Source organism: Mercenaria mercenaria, chromosome 12 (genome assembly GCF_021730395.1).
Source record: "Mercenaria mercenaria strain notata chromosome 12, MADL_Memer_1, whole genome shotgun sequence".
Taxonomy (NCBI): domain Eukaryota; kingdom Metazoa; phylum Mollusca; class Bivalvia; order Venerida; family Veneridae; genus Mercenaria; species Mercenaria mercenaria.
This window is the reverse complement of record NC_069372.1, coordinates 34,142,960-34,165,671: the sequence shown is the minus strand read 5'-3', so window position 1 is coordinate 34,165,671 and position 22,712 is coordinate 34,142,960. Positions and strand designations below refer to the sequence as shown.

The 22,712-nt window shown below is 33.4% G+C and overlaps 1 protein-coding gene across 4 annotated transcripts; it reads left to right on the top strand.

Moving 5' to 3' along the window:
* Positions 1-4,340: 4,340 nt before the first annotated feature.
* On the top strand, positions 4,341-21,992 carry LOC123533677 (uncharacterized). 4 transcript variants are annotated; one of them, XR_008366448.1, is made up of 4 exons: positions 4,341-4,511; positions 5,503-9,862; positions 12,169-12,312; positions 21,225-21,992. XR_008366448.1 is itself a non-coding variant. In XM_045315435.2 (4 exons), the coding sequence occupies exons 2-4, from the start codon at positions 10,395-10,397 to the stop codon at positions 21,392-21,394; spliced, it is 519 nt and encodes a 172-aa protein (XP_045171370.1). In that variant the 5' UTR covers positions 9,513-9,772; positions 10,390-10,394; the 3' UTR covers positions 21,395-21,992. The 4 variants fall into 4 exon arrangements, 3 of the variants coding, with proteins under 3 accessions (XP_045171370.1, XP_045171369.1, XP_045171368.1); XM_045315435.2 differs by lacking the exon at positions 4,341-4,511 and adding an exon at positions 10,390-10,599 and having other exon boundaries at positions 9,513-9,772; XM_045315434.2 differs by lacking the exon at positions 4,341-4,511 and adding an exon at positions 10,393-10,599 and having other exon boundaries at positions 9,513-9,862.
* Positions 21,993-22,712: the final 720 nt, after the last annotated feature.

Here is a 22,712-nt window from a genome sequence, read left to right as displayed (position 1 = left end):
CTCTGACCAGACAAGTATATAGATTTCTTTCAATCATCTGCATTTTGATTGAGGTCTTACAAGAATTTTATTACAGAATTCCAGTAACCATTGTTTTATAGTAAAACGAACCTCATTTCTTTAAATTACTGCAATACGCACACTCCAGTATATATTTAAACGGAACAAATAGGGCAGTTAGGCTCACCAGTTATTTTCCCTAAGAAGTAAAGAAAGTCATAGACTGTTAATGCAGTGGCCGTGGAATTGGCTTCCATGGTCCAGTGTTTAAGGTTTAAGATTTAACAAAAAGCATTTATCCTGCACAGCTGTTTAAAGTTGAAAGAATCAGACTGGCAATGCAGATGTAATGGCAAGTGCTGATCATAGTCGCAAGTCCTATATCAAAAAGGTAATTATTTATTTAATAATATACTTCAACAATGATGGGAAATTTTTTGCAAACATAACGCATTTTGATACACTGTAGGTCTAGTTGCGTTTGTGCAATGGCGCGTAAATATGATCGGAACGAGTGTTTATTTTAATCAACACTATCCATTAGCCCATGTCGCATGTGTTCGTTTGTTTGTTTTTGCTAATGTAGACTGAACGAAGCCTCAACCGGAAGTCCCTCATTATTCACGTGTTTATGAATTGTTCGAAGTTACCATGTAGGCGGATATCATATGATCAGTTATATTCACATGAGTAATTGTGTATTAATTAAGTCATACTCTTAACCGCAATATAAATTGCTAAACATAATTGTATGTTTCTTGCTATAAGCTAGAGAGAGTGTAAGTTTTATGTGTTTCGGTATAGTGAAGAAATATGATAAAGTTTCATAAATTAAGATATGCACACTCATTATGCGAGCACACAATAACTTATAGCGCAACACTGTTATAAATTGCCGCAAAGTTTATTAGTCTACCGAGTCTGACCAGGCGACTGCCACCCACTCTCCTGTTTGTCAATCCTTTCGTCTTTGCTATGATTGAAAAGTTTTAAGTATTTTTAAAGAAAAGCTGAGTGATGATTAAGGACCACGAAGAAATTATGCAAGTCATTTTATTGTTATGCGACGAATAAAATCTGGTTGCTGTGGCAACAAGAAGTTAAAATCAATTTAAATTATTTTGTCCATTTTCTGCCCGTTCGTTTGTTTGACAGACAGATCCTGATGTCGTCCATGTTTTAATTTACACGATTTTTGTGTTAACAATAACGATTCATACAGCGTATCTCAACATGTTTTTTTTCCTCTGGAGTTATTCGCTCGAACTATGACTAATAAACTAAAAATAAACTACAGTTATTGTTTTTAATTGTTTTTTTTTATCTCGTGATTAACTCATCTCAACAAACAATTTGCTTCCGCGTTCAACTCCGACTGGACAATTTAGACTTGTTGATAATACGTTTGGTGAAGGTAAGACACTATTTCAGAGATTCGTTTTCTTAATTACATATGTAAAGAATAAGTAACATTCAAGGAAGACTTCTTAAAGGTATAGTTGACATTATTGAAAATATTATCAATTTCTACATGTGGTTTACATGTACTACCACAGTGTTTAACAGTCGACTGTTATTGCACGTAGCTCTGCATAACCAATTTATTTATATATTTAGGAAATACAATGCACTTCATAATGATTTTCTACATTTAAAAGTAAATATCTAGACAAATCATTTGAGTGAAAGATATTAATTCACGTTCTACTCGTGTTTGGGGACTGTGTTAATTTGTTTAGGTCTACGATGTGATGGTGTCCGTTTCAAAGTATTTTATTTCCAGAAATGTAATTTTTCATGTCTTACGACTTTGTGTTTAAACATTAACAGTGTCTGTCTTTATTACAGAAATATTTACGATGAATAAACTTTTCATTGCGGGGTTAATCCTGTGCGCTGTGGCTACCATAACCAGTATAATAAGCACAGCCATTCCATACTGGTTATATGTCAGTGTTAGCCGTGCAGGCGTAGAGGTGGCAGTTGCTACGGGTTTATGGAAAGTATGCGCAAGATATACTGACCATTCCTCGAGCCAAACATCATGTGTCAATAATATAAATGGTAAAGTATCCATTAATTAACTCAATTTCTATGTATCTTTACATGTGTCATGATTGGTTTAAACATACACGCAATATATATTTAGCAAATAAGCAAGGCTTTCGAGTTGTTTATCGTCTGATTTACCACGGTTCAGAGTTCAGATGCGTAGGAATTGAACCACGAGGGCGTTAGCCCGAGTGGTTAAATACTGAAGCATCTGAACGATGAACCGTGGTAAATTAGACGATAAATAACAAGAAGGCCTTGATTGTTTTCATTCTGACATGCTCATTGATATATTTTAATAGATATTATACTGGACTTCGTTTACGCGAGGAGTAATGTATCGAACATGTGGCAATATGACGTAATAATTGACGTCATAATGCTCTCTTACCGGTCCGCGCGTCAACCGTTGTTTATCGCAGAATATATAGAGCTTGATTTTCTTCTTTGTTTAACTGGAAATAAAATCGAGCCATGTTAGAATAGGCCATTTTAAGACAATTTAAAATTGCAAAAAAATATAAAAAAATATAATAAAGTAACTATGAAGGAAACTCTTAAATCTTTATAAATTATGAAAATTATACCTGTCACGTAGTGATAAAGTGAGCTTTTGTGATCTCCCTTCGTCCGTCGTCCACAATTTCTTGTGAATAGATAGAGACCAAATTTTGCAATCGATTTCAATCAAACTTGCACACAACTTGTATTGGCATAATATCTCAGTTCCTTTCGAAAGCTGGACAGATCCCGTAATGGGTTCCAAAGTTATGGCCCTTTAAGCCTTAAAGGGCCAAAATTTGCTATTTTGGCTTTTGCAGCCATATCGAGTTTGATTTGATACAAACTTGCGAATTATCTTCCACAACAATAGATCTTGGATTCCTTGGAAAATCCCTAGACTGACCCCTGAAAGAGCCAAAATTTGTTATTTTTTAGCTTGAGAACACGAAATAAGTGACATTTTACATTCGATTTTAATCATAGTTACATACAACTTAAGTCACAGTAAGATCTCGGTACCTTTCGAAAACCGGCTAGATTCCATCATGGGTTCTAGAGTTACTGCCCCTGACAGGGGCAAACATTTTTATTTTGGCTCTTCCAGCCATATAGAGGTTTCATTGATACAAACTTACACAGCATATTTATCTTGATGATCTCTAGGCCAAGTTCGAAACTGGGCCATGTGGGATCAAAAACTAGGTCACCAGGTCAAATTAAAGGAATAGCTTGTTAACACCCTTGAGGCCACAATTATGATCCAATCTTCACAAAACTTGGTCAGAATGTTTATCTTGATGATTCCTATGCCAGTTTTAAAATTTGGTCATATGGGGTTAAAACAAGGCCACCCGGTCAATTCAAAAGTAAAGCTTTGTTAACACTCTTGAGGCCACATTTATGACCATATCTTCATGAAACTTTGCCAGAGTCTTTATCTTGATGATTCCTAGGCCATATTTGAAACTGGGTCATGTGGGATCAAAAACTAGGTCACCACTAAAATCGAAGGAAAGGTTTGCTGTAGAGGCCACATTTTTGATCCTATCTTCATGAAACTTGGTTGGAATGTTTATCTTGATGCTTCCAAGACCAAGTTTAACAGGTGAGCTTTATAGGGTCATCATGATCCTCTTGTACAAAGGTGTTTAAATATTTCTGATGTCATAACAACATCAATATTTGTTTTTGTAAAATGTCGTAGAGTTTATTTTGTCTTTGATAACTAAATTCCAGTGTTCTAGTTTCTAGTTTCTGCATGAACATAAAAGCACTGATGTAATCCAGTGCTTCAAACTATTTATTACGGAATAATTATACCATGTCGAGATGATTTAAGGTAAAAAGAGCGTATCCTAAATACCAGCATAGAATATATCTATTATATGATAATATTAAAAAAAGAAGTGGCAACATAATGTCACCCTGGCTAACAGATTAAGACATACATGTAAACCCTAAATTACACGATTGTTCTGTGTTGTACAAAAAGGAGTCCGTGTATCGGTATTTCTGATACTTTCCATAATTTGGGATGTAACGGAATACGGATCATCGGATTGATCAGTCTCAAATATTAGTATCTATATTTGTAATTTCTGGAAAACCGTTTGTGAATGAGTTAATACAATGATAATGACTTGTGTTCTTGTAATTGTTGTTTTACGCGTGAATCAGTCATGTCGGAGTCCTAGACAAAATTGACCACTGTTTAGTTATACTTCTTGTTTTTATGCATTTCTCATCAACAACACATTTTGAAACAAAATAACTATCTCAAATTACCACACGTTGAATTTTTACAGCCGCACCTGACTGGTTGAAAGCTGTTCAGGCACTGATGATCCTTGGGATTCTGGTTATGGCATTGAGTACACTTCTTGGGTGCTTGTTTTCAAAATACAACTCGAAAAAATATTTGTATTTAAGCACGATTCTTACGGCTGCTCTTGGAGGTTTGTATTGTGTATAATCATTTGCATACAGACTAATGTTTAGGCTTGCTCAAAACAATGAACAGTGATGTCAAAATACGAGGGATGTTCGAAAATATATGCATTCAATCTTCGAATTGTCCGTCTTTTAAAATAGATAAGGAACTGGAACCAATTAACGTTTTAGTTATATTCAGTACAAACTTCGACAATAATTTTGTTATATGTTAATGTCATACACCTAGTTTAATCACCCCGCTGATTTGACGCAAATGCTTTGAGTGACTATGAAATGTGGTTTAACAAACAAAGGTGGAATTATGTAATTTTGTCTATAGCAAACTCAAGAGTTGTTATTGACTCTAAAACGTAGTAAAAATATACAAAAATCCGAAGATACGTTTTTCGTAGGAGAAAAGAAACCTTAATAAAATAGATATGCAACAAAAAGGATCCACACACATGATTTTAGACACTTTCTGATGATGTTTTTCCAAACATATGTCCTATATCCGCACTGTTTTTTTTAGAAAAGTAGATCTACATTCTATACATTGTTATAGGAGTGTTCCATTTGGTAGGGTTTTTTTGTATATGACGTTTAGTGCTGTTTGTGTAATATGAATACACATCTCACTACAACATTTTTTTCTTTTCTTATATGTAAGATGTAATATATTTGGGCCACGCCATGAGAAAACCAACATAGTGGCTTTGCGACCAGCATGGATCCAGACCATCCTGCGCATCTGCGCAGTCTGGTCAGGATCCATGCTGTTCGCTTTCAAAGCCTACAGCAATTACAGAAACCGTTAGCGAACAGCATGGATCCTGACCAGACTACGCGGATGCGCAGGCTGGTCTGGATCCATGCTGGTCGCAAAGCCACTATGTTGGTTTTCCCATGGCGTGGCTCATTTCATCTCTGATTACTCATATAAAGCAATAAAACATTTTAATTAAGTGATCATGAAATACCATGCATGTACATATTTTTTCTTTTCTTTTAAAGGTATTGTAATCATTATAGCGGTGGTAGTGTTTGGAGCTGAGGAGACAAAGTTGCGTTCCCAGTTAAGTGCTGGCTTCTACTTGGCAGTCGTTTCTGGTGTGCTGTCGTTGGTTGCTGCTAGTCTTCTGGCTGTTTCATCAAGATCTACCGGAGGATATAGCCTTATATAACATCCACGGTCGTCTCTGAAACATGTCTATATCACAAACTGACAAATTGTGGAATTTATAACTTTTATACGTTTGATTACTTTAAAAATCTTCTATTTTGTCTTGATTAGAAGTTATAATTGAAAAACAAATAAGATGCATGCGTATGTGTTTTTTTGAGAAAGCTAAATTAGATATGAAAAAAAAATAAATTAACAAATATTAATAAGAAATTAAAAATTTTAAATCTTAAATTGAGTCGTAGAACAACATATGTTTAAATAGTATATAAATGTTAATTTGAAAGCTTTTGCACGACACAAAACTATCCTGTTCTTTGAAATTTATACGTCTAATGGTAAGGATGTGATGAAAATCTCTGATAACCTTTGTTTGATTGTACTAATACAATGCGTAGTAACTAGAGAGTAACTGCGAGTCTTGAAAATAAATAGTAAAATAGTGCATGGAAATTGAAATATAACATGGTATGTTTTGCTGCCTTTATTGACTTTAAAAAGGCATATGATTCGGTCAGTACGTGAAGCGATGCAATATGAGACAGCCTCATATACCGCAAACAGTAACAACAGAGTGTTTCACCGTGACAACAGGCCTCGTATTCTTTACTATAAGATATGGGTAATTAAGAAAATGTATTTTAGAATTTTACATATCATTAAATTTGTACATGTACTATATTGATTCACACATATTTGTTCAGGTTTTGCATATGAACCGCATTGACATTTCCACTTCTCCACTTATTTTCAGAGGTAGTTCATATATGTAGGAACATACGCACGCAGGCAGGCACGCACGCACGCATGTACACACGCAATTCATACAAGTAGGCACATACGAATGCGCGGGCACACACACGCACGCACGCACACACATTAGTTTTACTGTGATTTATCCAAATGTTTTATGTAAATAAAGGACGATAATTAACATTTTATGGAAATTGCAATTCTTTATTAAAATGGCGATTTACTTGTATGATATGTGCGCTATTTTATGGTATTATATGTGTATAAAATGTAAATGGATGAAGCTTTCATTGAACAAACGATTTAAATCAATCTGTGAATGGTTTGTGTAAACGAAAATCAGATAAAAACCATGTTCCACGGAAGTTGCAAGTGAAACTATCACGAGCATTGTCAGTCAAATCGCAACTATCATAGCCAGTCAAATTGCAACGAACGTAGCCTGTAACCCAATGCGACATATGTATACACAAAAATACACAGACAATGTCACGGATACCTCGATTGCAAGTTAGCTCGGCATGCACTATCAAACATACCTCAGATTCGTATAAAGTGTATTTTAATGCATCGCTAGCTAAATAGGCTAATTATTATTCAAGAAACAGAACATACGGGTATTCATTTTTATTATACGAAAGTATTAAATTCCGTAGTCACAAAAATGCAAATCAAGAAATGTAGTTGTAGTTCATCTAAATCCAAACAGTTTGTGAGTGTTTCTTCGGTGACTAGATGCAATGTTTTTTTTTAGTTTTTTTTTTTAAATACATAAACAATCTGTTGATTCTTCTTTGTTTAGATTAAAGATTTATATGCATAATGGTTCATGAATGCGTTTGATATCGTAAAGATGTATCTCCTGTACTCACGTGCATTTCTCTATACATTGTATAAACTTCATTTATTGCAATAGGTTACAGCATGATGATATACCCCTAAATATCACATAAGCCGTAAGCAAACACATTTGAAAATGTTAATACCACTTAAAATAGCACATAAATAAAATATAAATGTTAGGTATGTTTTGATACTTATCGCCTGGGTTGACAGTGTATTGATACACTCAAATGCAAATGATATAAACTTTTAAAGTTGATATTGGTTTGTTTCGGTGTAAGATTGCAATATTAATTTGTCAGAGACTGTATTATCACGAGTGGTGAGCCACGAGTAAAAATGTAAGATATGGTGTTCACGAGTGAACGATATTCTTATCTTGCATGCATGAAAACACCATTTCTTTATGTTTCGTGATTTTGTCATTTGGTTTAACCAAATTTTACCCAGATTTAAGTTCCGTCAATAACTCTAAGAGAACATATAATAAATATTTTTTTTATTCACTACTACTATAGAAACATGCTGAAAATTGACCATATATAGATTTATGCATACACACATTCGAAGACCTATTATTTTGTAATATGATAGAGTCATACACATTGAGTTGTTATCAATAATCAGGGATAATCAGGGGCATAACTTGCCAAGTCAACGATATTTTAGAAGGTTCGTGGTCACCTCCCCTAGCAAAATTCTATAGGTTATAACACACTAAATAGTTGTTGTTCTTTATTCTATATAAAATTGACCTAATTCCAATGACCGCAGCACACATCAGGACCCATTTTAAATTTCTGTAAGCTATATTTTCTTGAAGAATATTGTCAGTACTAACTAAAAATCAAAAGAAAAGTGGGGTCATGTTTGATGCAAGAAAAATAATTTCAGTCAAACACACAAACTGCAAAATCAGCTAGAAAATGAGACCCCAAATTATACTGGTGGTGTATGATCTACGTTTCCATGAAACATTTTGTAATGTTGTTATTTCATTATGAAAATGCTACTTACACGTCAAGCATAGATCTGTCATGTGATTTTAGCAAAAAAATTGCAAAGAAAATAAGGAAAATAGCTCTACATAGCAAAAAAAAACTGAGGACTATTTGTATCCGCCATTATGCGACTACCATTTTTTCTCGCGCCATTTTTCTTTTAGTGTCTGTATGCCTCTATAATTCTGTTTCACCACAACAGCAGATTGGGGGCATTTTGATGCATACGAGACAGTGGAGAAAAATACAATAAGTAATTTCACAGTTTTTGTCATGCATGTAAGAAAGTATTTTTCCATACACATGATACATGTGCTCATGATATAAATTTAAGACATAAATGGAACCGAAAACTTTACGTTCTATATTATACATACTATAATAACATAATATAAATAACATAATATAATAACATAATATAACTAACAAGCCCGCCCGCTTAGCTCAGTCGGTAAGAGCGTTGGCCTACGGATCACGGGGTCATGAGTTCGATCCTCGGGCGGGGCGTATGTTTTCCGTGACTATTTGATAAACGATATTGTGTCTGCGATCATTAGTCCTCCACCTCTGATTCATGTGGGGAAGTTGGCAGTTACTTGCGGAGAACAGGTTTGTACTGGTACAGAATCCAGGAACACTGGTTAGGTTAACTGCCCGCCGTTACATGACTGAAAAACAAACAAACAAACAAATAATATAACTAACAACGACAAGAAATGTATACCTACCTGTCGAAGTCCAAGCAGCACAAAAATGATCAAAAGAGCTTTGCACCCGTTGTTATAAGGCCGACTGTTAGATATCATTGATGAACGGATTACGCCCATTTATTATCTAAGTTTTTAATATCTTTTTTGTTGGCGTTATTGTAAATGTTCTTTTACGATACAGTTTAAATTCCACGTAAAGTTATCAGCCAGTTTTCGAGGAATTACACAAAATAATGCATATCTTATTATCATGTATATTTTATTTTTTTGCGAAAATGACTGAAATAGTAATATAGCGAGTTAGCGGCTTCTTCGGATTGGTATAATATTCATACTTTCAGTAATTGAAGTGTAACGCAAAGCTCATAATAACATATGTTATGGTTTTGTTATGGTTTAATAATAGATATGCAGTCATTTTACATAAAGTCAAGCTTTCTGCACTTCCTTGAATCAAATGCATTCATTTAAACATTACTGATTTTGACGTCAATGTGATTGTGCCTAATCAGTATTGCCGACGTTGACACCCAGTCGGGCGCAGTTTGTATTGATGGTTGACCGCAATTAATTAGTTATTGATTCGTTCAATAGCAATAAATAATTTTATCGGGATTATGTCAAAAGATTTTACATTTTTATCAAAAGCTCATTACTGGGCAAGGTTAATAGTTATAGACACCGAGCCTGACTGTGTTACAAAACCATTATAGTACCTGGTCGATATCTATTTTCACTGTTCATTTTAGTACATATATAAGTTTACTACAGCGTGAACACAGAACACAGAAGTGGTAGGTAACAAACATAACTGTGTATGAGATACTTGTAACAGCTACTGAAAACGGTGAATTATTAATGTGATTTTAACTTGTCAACTGAAGGTTAGTAGATTTTTATGCTTATGCATTGTTCAGCAATTTATCTCATAATGTACCATTTGTATTATGAACATGGAAGACTAAGAAAAGACACCCTATATTCCATTTTAAAGGTTTATTTAGGCGGAAGCAATCAAATATATTATGCGCACTTATGCCTATACGAATGCATTTTGAAATACATCTTCGGTTTGTATAATATGACAGTCACATCATTTAGGAAAGGTGTTTTTGATTTTACGTAATATACTGATACATCAAAAGAAGTTCATAAAACTGACATATTCAAGATTAAGTCTGCCTTGTTTCAGGTTACTTAAAGATTTAAATGACACAGTTTCGGTATGTAAATAGTGAAGGACATACTGAATGTATGTAGGCTTATCATGTTCAGTGAAATTGTTTGTAATCTACTGTTATTTATCAGTATTTCAAAACTATTAATTTCATATTTTATTTAGCGAACACCTAATACATTTCGTTACATAAACTTTTTACATACTGAATATCAGTATTATATTCCTTTTAAGCAGCCATGAGTAAATTGTTAGTTGTTGGTATACTGGCGTGTCTATCGGCTACCATAATCAGTATAATAAGTACAGCTATTCCATACTGGGAATATCTACATGGCAGTTTCCTTGGTCAAGAGGGTACACTCAATATCGGATTATGGAGAACATGCATAAAATATAAAACCTCCATTGTGAGTGGCTCCGCATGTTCTGATACACAAAATGGTAATACTTTATGTTCTATGTTATATATTTGTTATATTTTTTTTGCCTAGGTATGTAATAGACATTTATTGTATGACCTATAAATAAATGAATTCTAACTGGCCAGAGTGACCCCTTACTGTAGAAAATATCACATGATATTGCAATATGTTTAGATCGGCATCATTACTGAAAAACACTGTGCATAAATTTACGATATTAGACAATTACTATTAATACTCTATGAAATTCTTGTATAATGACGTGAAACGCATTACACATGGCATTGAACATAACTAAAAGACTGTGCGTAAAGCTGTTGATACACCGCATACTAAACAACTGAACAACTGAAAGACTTATAATTGTATTAAATCAAATGAATGTGCCTCCAAGTTGGCACAATGCAACCGTAATTTATCAAAATCTTGCAAACTTGGCCCTTGGTCGGAAAGAAGTTACATCGTCTCGCTTGCAATTTTCGACAATGTGTTTTGATGTTTGCTAGGTGTATTAATTTTGTAAGCGTTTACTAAAAAGCCGACAAATTTAATATCTTTGATCAGAGCGCATGACAGAATAATTGACACATCATATGACATAGGCGTATCACTGAGTAATATCGCTGTTTCACTATGCATAAGAAAAGTATTCTATCCTGTTAGCTTCATTTTCAAAGTGATTCTATATCGAGAAATGGAGACTGTACAGTACCGTATTTGTTAATTGTACTTTAGTATATTTGTACAGTAAATAACAGTTAATATATTCAAAATAAACGGAATCGTATAGTATACTGATCAATTACGACATTTTCTCGGATGTTTAAACACAGAAAGTATGTTTCACTTGATTGTAGCTGTGATTGTAGATAGTTATCAGTATTACATAGATTGATACTGGCATGTATTAGAATTCACAGCATAAATATGCATTCATAATGCACCTTTTGCAACCAGTGTCCAGAAGCCTGCTGTCCGAGTGGCCGCTGATTTCAAATCACTTGCTCCTTACCGATGCGAGTTAGGGCCTCGCTTTGGGCGTAGAATTCTTCATGTTAGGAAGCCATCAACTACGGTGGTTCAACCCAGGTGTCTGCCCGTGATGAGATAATGCCCGGAGAGGCTGCAGGGGTATTCCTCCACTATTAAAAGCTAGAACGTTGCCAAATCACATAGAAATGTGTCACTGTGACGTTAAAAAAACATAGCAAAAGTAATCACTGTCCACTAAGATTCTACAAATTCTCGAAGGTTCTTTCCCTATAATAGTATAAATTGCTTCAAATCCTGATTTCTCAAGAATGCCTTGTCTGTCAAATTAAAGAATAAAAGAGACGCGAATATTTCCTGTTTTGTAGTATTTCATTTCATAGGAATATATTTATGTATTTTGGGGAGTGAATTATGAAAAAAACCCAAAAAACATCTAAAGTAGAGATCGTATTTAAAATGGATATGTATTGAATAGTATGCTAATTTATTGATTCATGCGTAACAGTTAAATAGGTTATACATTAAAGTGTGTCATTATCTAACTATGTATTATACTAATATAATATTGATGTTTGTACATTTTGTATTAACACAGACGAAGACTGGTGGAAAGCGGTTCAGTCATTGATGATATTGGGAAATGTGTTTTTGGCACTGAGTACGCTTCTCGGCTGTCTATATTACAAAAACAGCACACAAAGCTTCATACAAGGCACGGTTTTCACGGCTTTACTTGGAGGTTTGTTTATCGATTATTATACGAGCCGCGCCATGAGAAAACCAACATAGTGGGTTTGCGACCAGCATTGATCCAGACCAGCCTGCGCATCCGCGCAGTCTGGTCAGGATCCATGCTGTTCGCTAACAGTTTCTCCAATTCCAATAGGCTTTAAAAGCGAACAGCATGGAGCCTGACCAGACTGCGCGGATGCGCAGGCTGGTCTGGATCCATGCTGGTCGCACACCCACTATGTTGGTTTTCCCATGGCACGGCTCAATTATATTAGTTATGAAACAAAGACAGCGTTAAGTGAGCAACAATGCTTATGTATTTGTGTTGTAAATTATGCTAGATGATGTTCACTCGCTTAATGCACTGTGTACGTGTACTGATTCGAATTGAAAAACAGCGGTGTTGTTCAAATATTACTGTTGATATTCCATTCTATTCTTTAAGGTAATCTTAAATCATTGCAGGCAGTGAAAAGATGTTCAAAATAGGGTATGAGATAATTAAGGAGTTTAGGGACATTTACAAATGTGATGGGAATGACAGCCATTTTGTTTCCTTGACAACATCAAATAAAAAAATGGCGGATTAGATTATGCACAGATATTTGTTTGAACTGTATTTCCTTAGTTCTGTAAACTAATTTCCAACTAAAACAAATTAATACATTTCAAACGGTACCTGCTAAATAAATAATTCGACAATATACAAATGATGTCATAAACACGCAAACAATGCTGCCTCCATGATTACGTATTTTCTAAAATTTCAATATGCATGCCCGTAGCCAGAGATATAAAATAGGGAGGCATTTGGTAGGGGGTGTGCTCCTCTGGATTTTTTTTCGAGGGTGCCATTTCGTGCGTTTTTCTGCATTTCAAACATGTTTTTGTTGCTTTTAAGATACCGATTTCGGAAAAAAAAAATGAATGACGTTAAAAAGATTCCCGTACATTTTAGTTAGTATAGTTAATATAGATCTACAGAAAAATAAGAATTTTGAAATAGCCAACGTATTTGCGATTATTGTCACTCTAAAACGCTAATTTAAAGGCATATGGTCATGTTTGCTTGGTTCTTACATCTTCAGTTGAGTAAATGTATATATGTTCATGTATAAACCTTTTAGCATGGCTGATATGAAACGAAAATTTAAAAGAAGCAACACAGTTTATGCATTTACAAACTCAATACAGACATGTAGTACAAAATTAATGTATTTAATACATAATGTATTTTTTAAAATAATATTACATTTTAGAAATTCAGCACTTTGGTAAAAAGTGCGTATCACATGTCAGATCTAAAAGATCAAATGTTGTCATAAAGTTATACTTACAAGTTAATCAAAATGTAAAAAGTAACACAGATATAAAAAGGTATAAACGGGAAGATTCCATACTTACGAACAATTAATAAGTGTATCTGATATAAGTTCTTAACTTTCAAGTGAGAGAAACCTTATAACGAAGTTTTGAAATGCTGTACGTATAATTGTGACTTTTGAGAAATGATATGTTCGAAGGTGTGTATAAAGAACAAAACCGCATGATTGCAATACTTCATTCTGTTGTAATGTCAAAATGAATCAATTTAGAAAAAAACCCATCTACATTCAGTCAGATAAGCGCCACGTTTTATTTAGGTATGCATACCATAAAACTTCTTTCGCAAGAAAATGGACCAACTGTTCAATTTTCATGTGAAACAACTCTTTCTTTCTATGATTTGGTGTTGTTTGATTTTTTTCTCTCAAAACGTAAGGCTAATGTTATGTATCTTTCTAGTGTCTTATTGTTGTAATCTACAATATTTTCATCAAGCTTGTTAAGAAAAAAAAATGCAGGAAGTTGCTGAGCACTCTCGATGCACTTTTGACGACTTAATTGCTGATATACACATATTTCGAAATTGTCAGCAAAACACCTGTCTTATACGTCTTTTTTTAATGTTTTTATTCTTCTATATTATGTCAGTAAGAATATAAGACACATTATAATCCAACAAGTTCTTGCTTATATACATAAGAGTAGACTAACCTAATCATAGGCTAACGAATAAAGTCAATTTGATTATATTAAAATCCAAAGAATTACTATTACACAACTGCACATTGTGACATTAAAACAAAAACAAACGCACATGTTCTACACAGCTGTTTTAGTAGGTCATAAACTTCTAATAATACCTGTATTATAGTATATAAATAGAATATTTATAGTCTATTTGAGTTTCAAAGAAGGCTATATAATTGGTGATTACATGTTTACAACATTTCACCCTCTCCCTCTCTCTGTTCTTATTACATAGTTTCCTTCTGTAAGCATTCAATTTTTTCACTCAGTTACTTTGAGCAATTGATTGTTACTTAATGTGTCTTATTTTCTTTCCCGAAATTGTACCATGCTATATGTAAACCTTTTTTTCCCAATGTACACACAACAATCACCATGTCATGTGAATCTGTATAATTGTATTGCATTGTATACTCATATAACTGTAATGGTTTTTTTGAGTTAATAAAGGTATGTTCTGTTCTGTTCTGTTCTGCTAAACGTTAAGGCTTTGAATTGATTATTTTGCGCATGTTGTTTTAATGTTTTTAATTTCCATGTAGCCGCTGCTGCAGATAGTCCTACCTATCAAGCTATTGATAAATATTTCGTCCCGATTATTGCGGGAATAACTTCTCTCAATGACGGAAAAGTGTAAGATACATGCATATTGTATGATTTCAGAAAATGTTGTAAGTCTAATAAAACAAATTCAGATCCACTATTTAATCTGAAATTTAGACTATAATGTTATTCGAACCATATCATATGTCATTTATAAAAGAGATATAGAAAGAATTCAAGAAACCGATATGTAAGAATATTTATTGCATTATAAGCACTGTATGTGAACGGTTGAAAACCGATATGTATAATAATAAAGTAAACTGGTGAAATGCAAGTTACCTCAGTATCGTAAGTGATAAAAGATACCGAACATTGTTAACATAATTCAGAGTATCTGCACATTATCTAAAAGTTAAAATTGGACGTTATGGTCAAACAGAATTGACAGAAGTGAACGAACCTGTGATGTCTGTGGTTCTAGAGACATAGAAGATGAGTTTCATATGATATATGTTTGTCCGCGTTGTAAAATGTTGAGAAAACGTTATACTAACAGATATTACTATGAACGACCAAATATGTGGAAATTTATTAAATTTTTGTCATGTACAAACAAAGAGACACTTAATAATTTAGCCTGTTTTATCAACTGTGCATTGAAACTAAGAAGGAATACGTAAGGACATTAAATAAGTATTTCAAAATGTATATATTCAAGTACATGTTATTTATCAATACCTTATACTGATAATACCTTTATCTTACAATTGGTGAATGTTTTATATTTTGTATTATAACACATTTAATTGACACTGATAGCGATTACTATATTTTAAATGTTTTGAAAATATGTTTTAATATTTGATGACCTTGCTTTAGTATGTATATATTGTAGGCATGAGGAGCTCAAAGCTCAAATCTGAATAATGCTTTCTGTATTCTGTATAAAAACAAGAAAAAACTATTCAGTATTTACCAAGAAAATTAACATTACATTGAAATTTCTTTTCACTAAGCTGTGACATACAGATGACTGTATGGATGAATGCAAGGTAGAGTCATTATTTGAGTCATTGGTTGTTGTGGTCTCTCGGGCAAGTTTGATCGTACTTAAAATTAAAAATCTAAAAATAGCACTAAAGGCTACCTTCCACCCTACTACCTTATCACATTCTTACTGACGTTTAATTTGTACAGTGAGTGATTTTCAACAAATGATTTTACAACTATAACAATATATTGATGTAGGTTGACATATTAACATATCATTTCATGATTCAGATACGCAAGTAAAGAAAAGAAATTTTAATAATCTTCAAACGGTTTACCAAATATAATACTAAATCAAATTTTGCAGTCAAAAATGTTACTCATTAAGTTACACTTTAATCGTAATCTAAATCCGTTAAATGGAATAATATATACAATACTGTGGGGAAAAAATGATCTTAAAATGTATGAAGCGTAATGAATGCCGCAAAGTAAGTTTTTATGCCTTTTTAGTTTTTTTGATCTCATTACATGGTAATATGGGCATAAGTTGCAACTTGTCATTGAATTTGTGAAATACAATAAGAATAAAAAGCACATGATAACTCCGTTCGAATAATAGAAACAGACAGCAGTCTCATACTGTAAATGAAATGATTTAATGGAAGATGTGAATTTCAAAAGATTGCCGTCTTGTAGAAATGGGAAACGCATTTAGCCACGAAGAGTAGCGAAACAATTTTCCGATTCAAAATTTAAACATCTTTCGGTCACTGGTGTGGAGTCTAATTGCTACGTTATATACAATGCATTGTTCAAGATTGTACGATTAATTTATACGAATTTATCATACTTGAAAAGTATATACGCGTATAGCACTTTTAGTTTTCATAGCTTTAAATATGTCCATAATATTTGTGTCAAACAAATTAAGTAATTCATTGTAGATACCAAATTCAAACTTTGATCTTTCCCTTTTATTTTCAAATATGCTCCTTAATTGTAGCATCAGGGCCAAGGATGAGGGCTCGTGGTGTTGCCCATATATGAAAACAATATTGAAGTACTTTCCATTAAAAAACAATAGAGTTTTTAGCAAACAAAGTCGAATGGGCCTATAAACTATCTTAAGCAGCCATCAAAGGGATATACATCTATTACGGTTTAATAGATTATATTTTATCTAATGTGTGCAAAATGTCTCCCTCAAGGGGGGTATTCGACCTACTCCTTACCATGGAAAAAAATGGCGGCAAAAATTGAAAATGTGAGTTTTTCTTACTTTTTATCTTTTTCAAGGATTTCTAGACCATGACACATGGCTATCAGCCTGCTCCACCGTTTTTTTCTATCTATCGGTACCTTTAACTTTGGTAACAGTGTTGTAATTTGTCTGGAATGCTGGTCATGGGATTAATGCAGATTTTGGTACTCCTAGTCCTACAGCTAAGTAAATATTTCACAACTGTCATTCATTTAATAATTTCTACTGTAGACGCGCACTTTTATTTCACTGTAAATGTTCATCTTGCTTAAATGTAGATGGTACCATACTGGTTAATACCAACAAAAGTTGTACCACTATTACAAGAAGTGGATGTCAGGTAAACATTATTTGATATTCTTTCATGACTCAGACACTCCAGTAAAGAAATTTTAGTAATCTTCAAAAGATTTATAAGATGTAATACTGAATCAAGTTACCGGTCAAAAAATGTTTACTGTCAAAATAACAGTATACAGTATCAGATATCTGATATCAGATACATTTGCGTCATAATCTAAATGCTACTAAATGCAAACAAAAATTATCTAAAACACTATGAAAAAATGGTGAAACTGCTTTTGAATGTAAATAGCGAAATGCATACCTATGACAAGGTAAGTTTGCCCTTTTAGTTGCTTGGATCTCGTTACTTGGTAATATGGGCATAAGTTGCAGAGTCATTGCAAACATAATGAGAGAAACATCTCCTAATAACTGCGTTCGAATAATATAAACAGAAAAAACCGTTATACTGTAACTGTAGGGTAATAAAAAAATAGCAGGAAAAAACAGTGTCTTTTACCAATGGGAGATGTAAGAGAAAAGCTCGTAATAACTGCGTTCGAATAATATAAACAGAAAAAACCGTTATACTGTAACTGTAGGGTAATTAAAAAATAGCAGGAAAAAAACAGTGTCTTTTACCAATGGGAGATGTAAGAGAAAAGATCGTAATAACTGCGTTCGAATAATATAAACAGAAAAAACCGTTATACTGTAACTGTAGGGTAATTAAAAAATAGCAGGAAAAAACAGTGTCTTTTACCAATGGGAGATGTAAGAGAAAAGCTCGTAATAACTGCGTTCGAATAATATAAACAGAAAAAACCGTTATACTGTAACTGTAGGGTAATTAAAAAATAGCAGGAAAAAACAGTGTCTTTTACCAATGGGAGATGTAAGAGAAAAGCTCGTAATAACTGCGTTCGAATAATATAAACAGAAAAAAACGATAATAATGTAAATGTAAGGTAATTCAAAAATAGCAGGAAAAAAAACACACTATCTTTTACCAATGGGAGACGTACACGTATTTAGCTATTTTTATTCCTAAGAGCGTGGCAGAATAAGTTTCCCGTCAAATTTAGAATTTAAATGATCAATAGCAAAACTATTCCAGTCGGATGTGTTGAATCTAATGATAACTTCTTGTTACACGTTTACTCTTACCATTGCTTCAAAATTGTACTCGGGAGTATTTCATACGATTAAAAATTTATAGAGGATATTACATGAGTTTCTTTTCATATTGAATTTATTAAACGAGTTGAATAAAATAATAAAATGCTAGGCTCTGCGAGCATTTTATCAATTTTATTCAACTCGTTTAATAGCATTTTATTATTTTATTCAACTCGTTTAATAAATTCAATGTAGAGCCTCGCACTTTATTATTTTATTCAACTCGTTTAATAAATTCAATGTGGAAAGTCACAAATGTAACATTCTTTTTATCACATTTTGACCTTACCTGTTGGAACATCAAAAATTCTACTTTCTTTTACTATATAAATAAGTCATTTTGACCGACGTCTCTTACACTATAAATGACGTTGACGTCAAAGCTTTATTACACTATAGTGTATTATCATTTTTATTTAATGGCTTTATTACACTCCCCCGACGTCAAACATGTGATCAACATATTTATCATGCTAGAAAAAGTATATTCGTGGAGTACACTTTAAGTCTTACAGCTTTAAATATATCCATTGTGTCTGTCTAAAACAAATTATGTCAAACATTGTAGATACTAGTTTTAGCTTTGATCTTACCTAGTATTCAGTTTCAAATAAGCTTCAGTATTGTAACATTAGCCAAAGTGTTGCCTGTAAGTATATCAAAACAATGTCTTAGTATTTTTTATTCGGCACAATAGAATAGTCAGTTTGGGAAGTTTCTTGACTTGCTACTTAATGTTTAATACCTGTAATTTACCTCTAAGGCGGAATGTACAGCTATTTTAAATGGGTCAGCCGTGTTGTTGCACTTATAAAATGGACTTGCCCGGTTTATAGGTTTGTCAGGGCTACGGATATGCATTGTATTTTGCCATCGAAATATTTCTATAAAATGCTTCTTCCCCTTCCGTTTGGATCCGTCCATGTTTACAAACACGTTTGTTTATTTTATGGACTGTACTGTAAACTTCTATCACAGATCAACATAAATGTCCTATATATGTAATAAAACAGGCCTGTTAAACCAACCCAATAGCTATTTTCAAATATTTACAAGGATTGCATTTTTCATGCATGTAACATTCGGATCTCGAATTAAAATTCGCATCCCTCCCATCGTCATTTCGTACACTGGCACTTAGATTTACGGAACCTTGGGATCGGGAGGTAGGGGCACTAGAAAAGTTTACATACCTACATTTTCTAGCTACTTTATGTCTAATTTCCTACTTCCAAACCTAATTTATTTCAAAGTATAGTCATCATTATAGTTTATATATATTTCATTTTTATCATAATATCATTGATGGAGAACTGCGCGGTTTATTTTTTTATTTATTTTGAAGAATATTAAGCGCGAAATTCTTGTTGAAGCAGACGATAGGTAGAACATGTGGTATCGTGATCAGTTGATGAAACTCCATTAAGTTTTATGCTGTAATCATTAATTGATATGGATTTAAAAGTTCTTTTCAACCTAATGAAGTTTTGTTTTAATTTCATTTCGCAAACAATTTGTTAAAACGCATTTTTTCCTTACCTCTGAGGTGAGTTATACTGATATCCAGTCTTTGTAGCAACATCCTGGTCAATGTATGAAAGAAAAACTTTTTATAGAAAACTAATGTCCTTTTCAGCATGAAGGCAACATTGGACGGAACTTTGATTTTAGGGAAAAGTATGGTTTTCATACCATATATCCTATTTTTTGGGGGAGCCCCAAGACACCCTCCTATGGAGGAGGCTGGGACACAACCTTCCAAATGAATGCCTGTCGGGGCTTTGCATTTACCAGTCAAATTTTCCTAACAACTACGAACAAACGCACGTACTCGTTTGCCTCTGTAAAATTTAGTATTTCGTTACGTCCATGTATAATGTAATTATCCGTGATATTAAAAAATTGGCGGAAAATAGTTTAACAAATAAAATGAAATAATTGTGCCTCAGTTCGGTTATGCCTTTTAAGATGGTGACTCAAAACATATCCTTTTTTCTCATAATCTTGGCAGAAAAACAGGGAGGCACCAGCCTCCCTGTGCCTCAGTGTAGCTACGGGTCTGATATGTAAAATCTTTTGCAATAATAGTTCAGATTTAAAAAGTCTTTCACTGTTATGAAAAGTAACATAAATCATTTTATAATTAAGTTTTTCTTCCCCTTGAACAATACAAAACACTTTTATTAATTTATACAGTTATTGTCATATTTGGTTGAGCCCAGACAATGGAACGTTTAGGAAACATGCTAAGTAATTAAACTGTCTAAAAGCCTTTAAATGTGGACTTGACCTAGCGTTGACATAAGCGTCGGAATCTAGCGCGCGGCACATCACTTCATTACAGATCAGTTACATTATTTTTTAAACATTAACATTCCACGTAACTCTACCAGGAACAACACTTACTGAGGGGATACGGATGGTCTTGAAATAGACTGAAATTCATTACGAAATAAACACAAAGGGTAATGGAATATAAATGGAAATACTTCATTACTTTTCCGAAACGAAAATATATTAAAATTTGTAACATACTTAAAAATGACATACATATATGTACAACAATTTTTGTATCATTTAAGGTGTTGTGCTCATCACAGCAGTAATCGTGTTTGGAGTGGAGGAAAAGGAGCATAAATCATCTTTCAGTGCGAGTTTTATCTTGGCAATCGTATCTGGGGTGCTGGCGTTCATTGCTGGAGGACTTGTGGGGATTTCAAAGCGAGGTCATCCAGGATACAGCTCTATCTAATCCACATCAGAAGGCGATTAACTGAACATTATTTATTTCTACGTAGTGTTCTCTTCCAGTCATCGATTCGCATTTTTAAAGTGACCTTTCATTATATTACTTTAATGGATGTAATATATTCCATACTGGACGATGTGACAAAGCAACTTTAGTTCGAATCGCCATGTTAACCAAACGGTTAAGCCATGAATCGATAAAAATATTCGCATGACTTTACGGGGTATTTCTATAAATGTTTTGTAAACCAGATCGTGCCTGTCTGTATTGCTGTCCGTATTGATTCCCCTCTGTTGACTGAGAAAAATAAGCATAAAATGATGTATATAACATTTCCCAGTTCAGTATTGGGTATATCTTGGCGAGTACCCGTATGAAAACATATTGGATGAGATTTGTGTTACAAAACGCCTAAATATATAGCGTATTGCATGGAAAAATGTTAAATAACCAATTAGTAATTACTTGGATTCACATGTTTTCTTTTAGTAACAGAATATGCTGTCGAGATATCTTCTTCAATATATCAATAGCTTTGTGTAATGTCTTTACCATTGTATTTGCTTGTGCACGTGTAACAATAAAATGACTATGTATTATATATTTATGTCCAACTAGTAGTATCATTTCTAGAAGAGTCTAGTAAAGCACTGTTTACCAACTTCTTTTTATGGGCTTTAGGCGAGTTATATCTGTTTTGTGAGAAAGACAGACAACTATTTGGTTCGTAAGCAAGCACGTCACGTTTCGTTATAAATGAAAGTTTTTAAACAGCCCAATGAAAATAGAGGATAATCAAGATTTTGTTTTCATGAATACGGATTTCATTTTTATCGAATGGTATGAAAATGATATATTTCATGAGTGGCGTAGTAACTCGAAGCCACTATCTAGTCCCAATTATTTTCCTGTGGCGAGTTGAGTATAGTTTATAGTTCTTGATACAAGTACTTAGTCTTTAGGTTTAAAGAAATAAAAAAGCGGAAACCCACAGATCGCCCAACAAGACAGAAACGAAAATGTTGCAGGCTCGGTTTGAATACTCAGTCACGAAGAAGTCTGTTAAAAAGCTAAGAAAATCTGCAAGATGGTCTCTTGGAGCAGTGTATATGGAGAATAAAAGTGTTGTAGGTATTTCATTTCATGTTTGAAAAATGGTGGAAAAACTGTTGTTGAGCCTATTCTTTTCCTCTAATATGCTGGTTTAAGGGGTTACAGAAAACTTTCCGTCCGTAAAAACACATATTGACCTCAACATAAGTCAATAACTGTATAATATATACTGTCAGATAAATTGTGTAAAGCAACATGAAATAGAAGT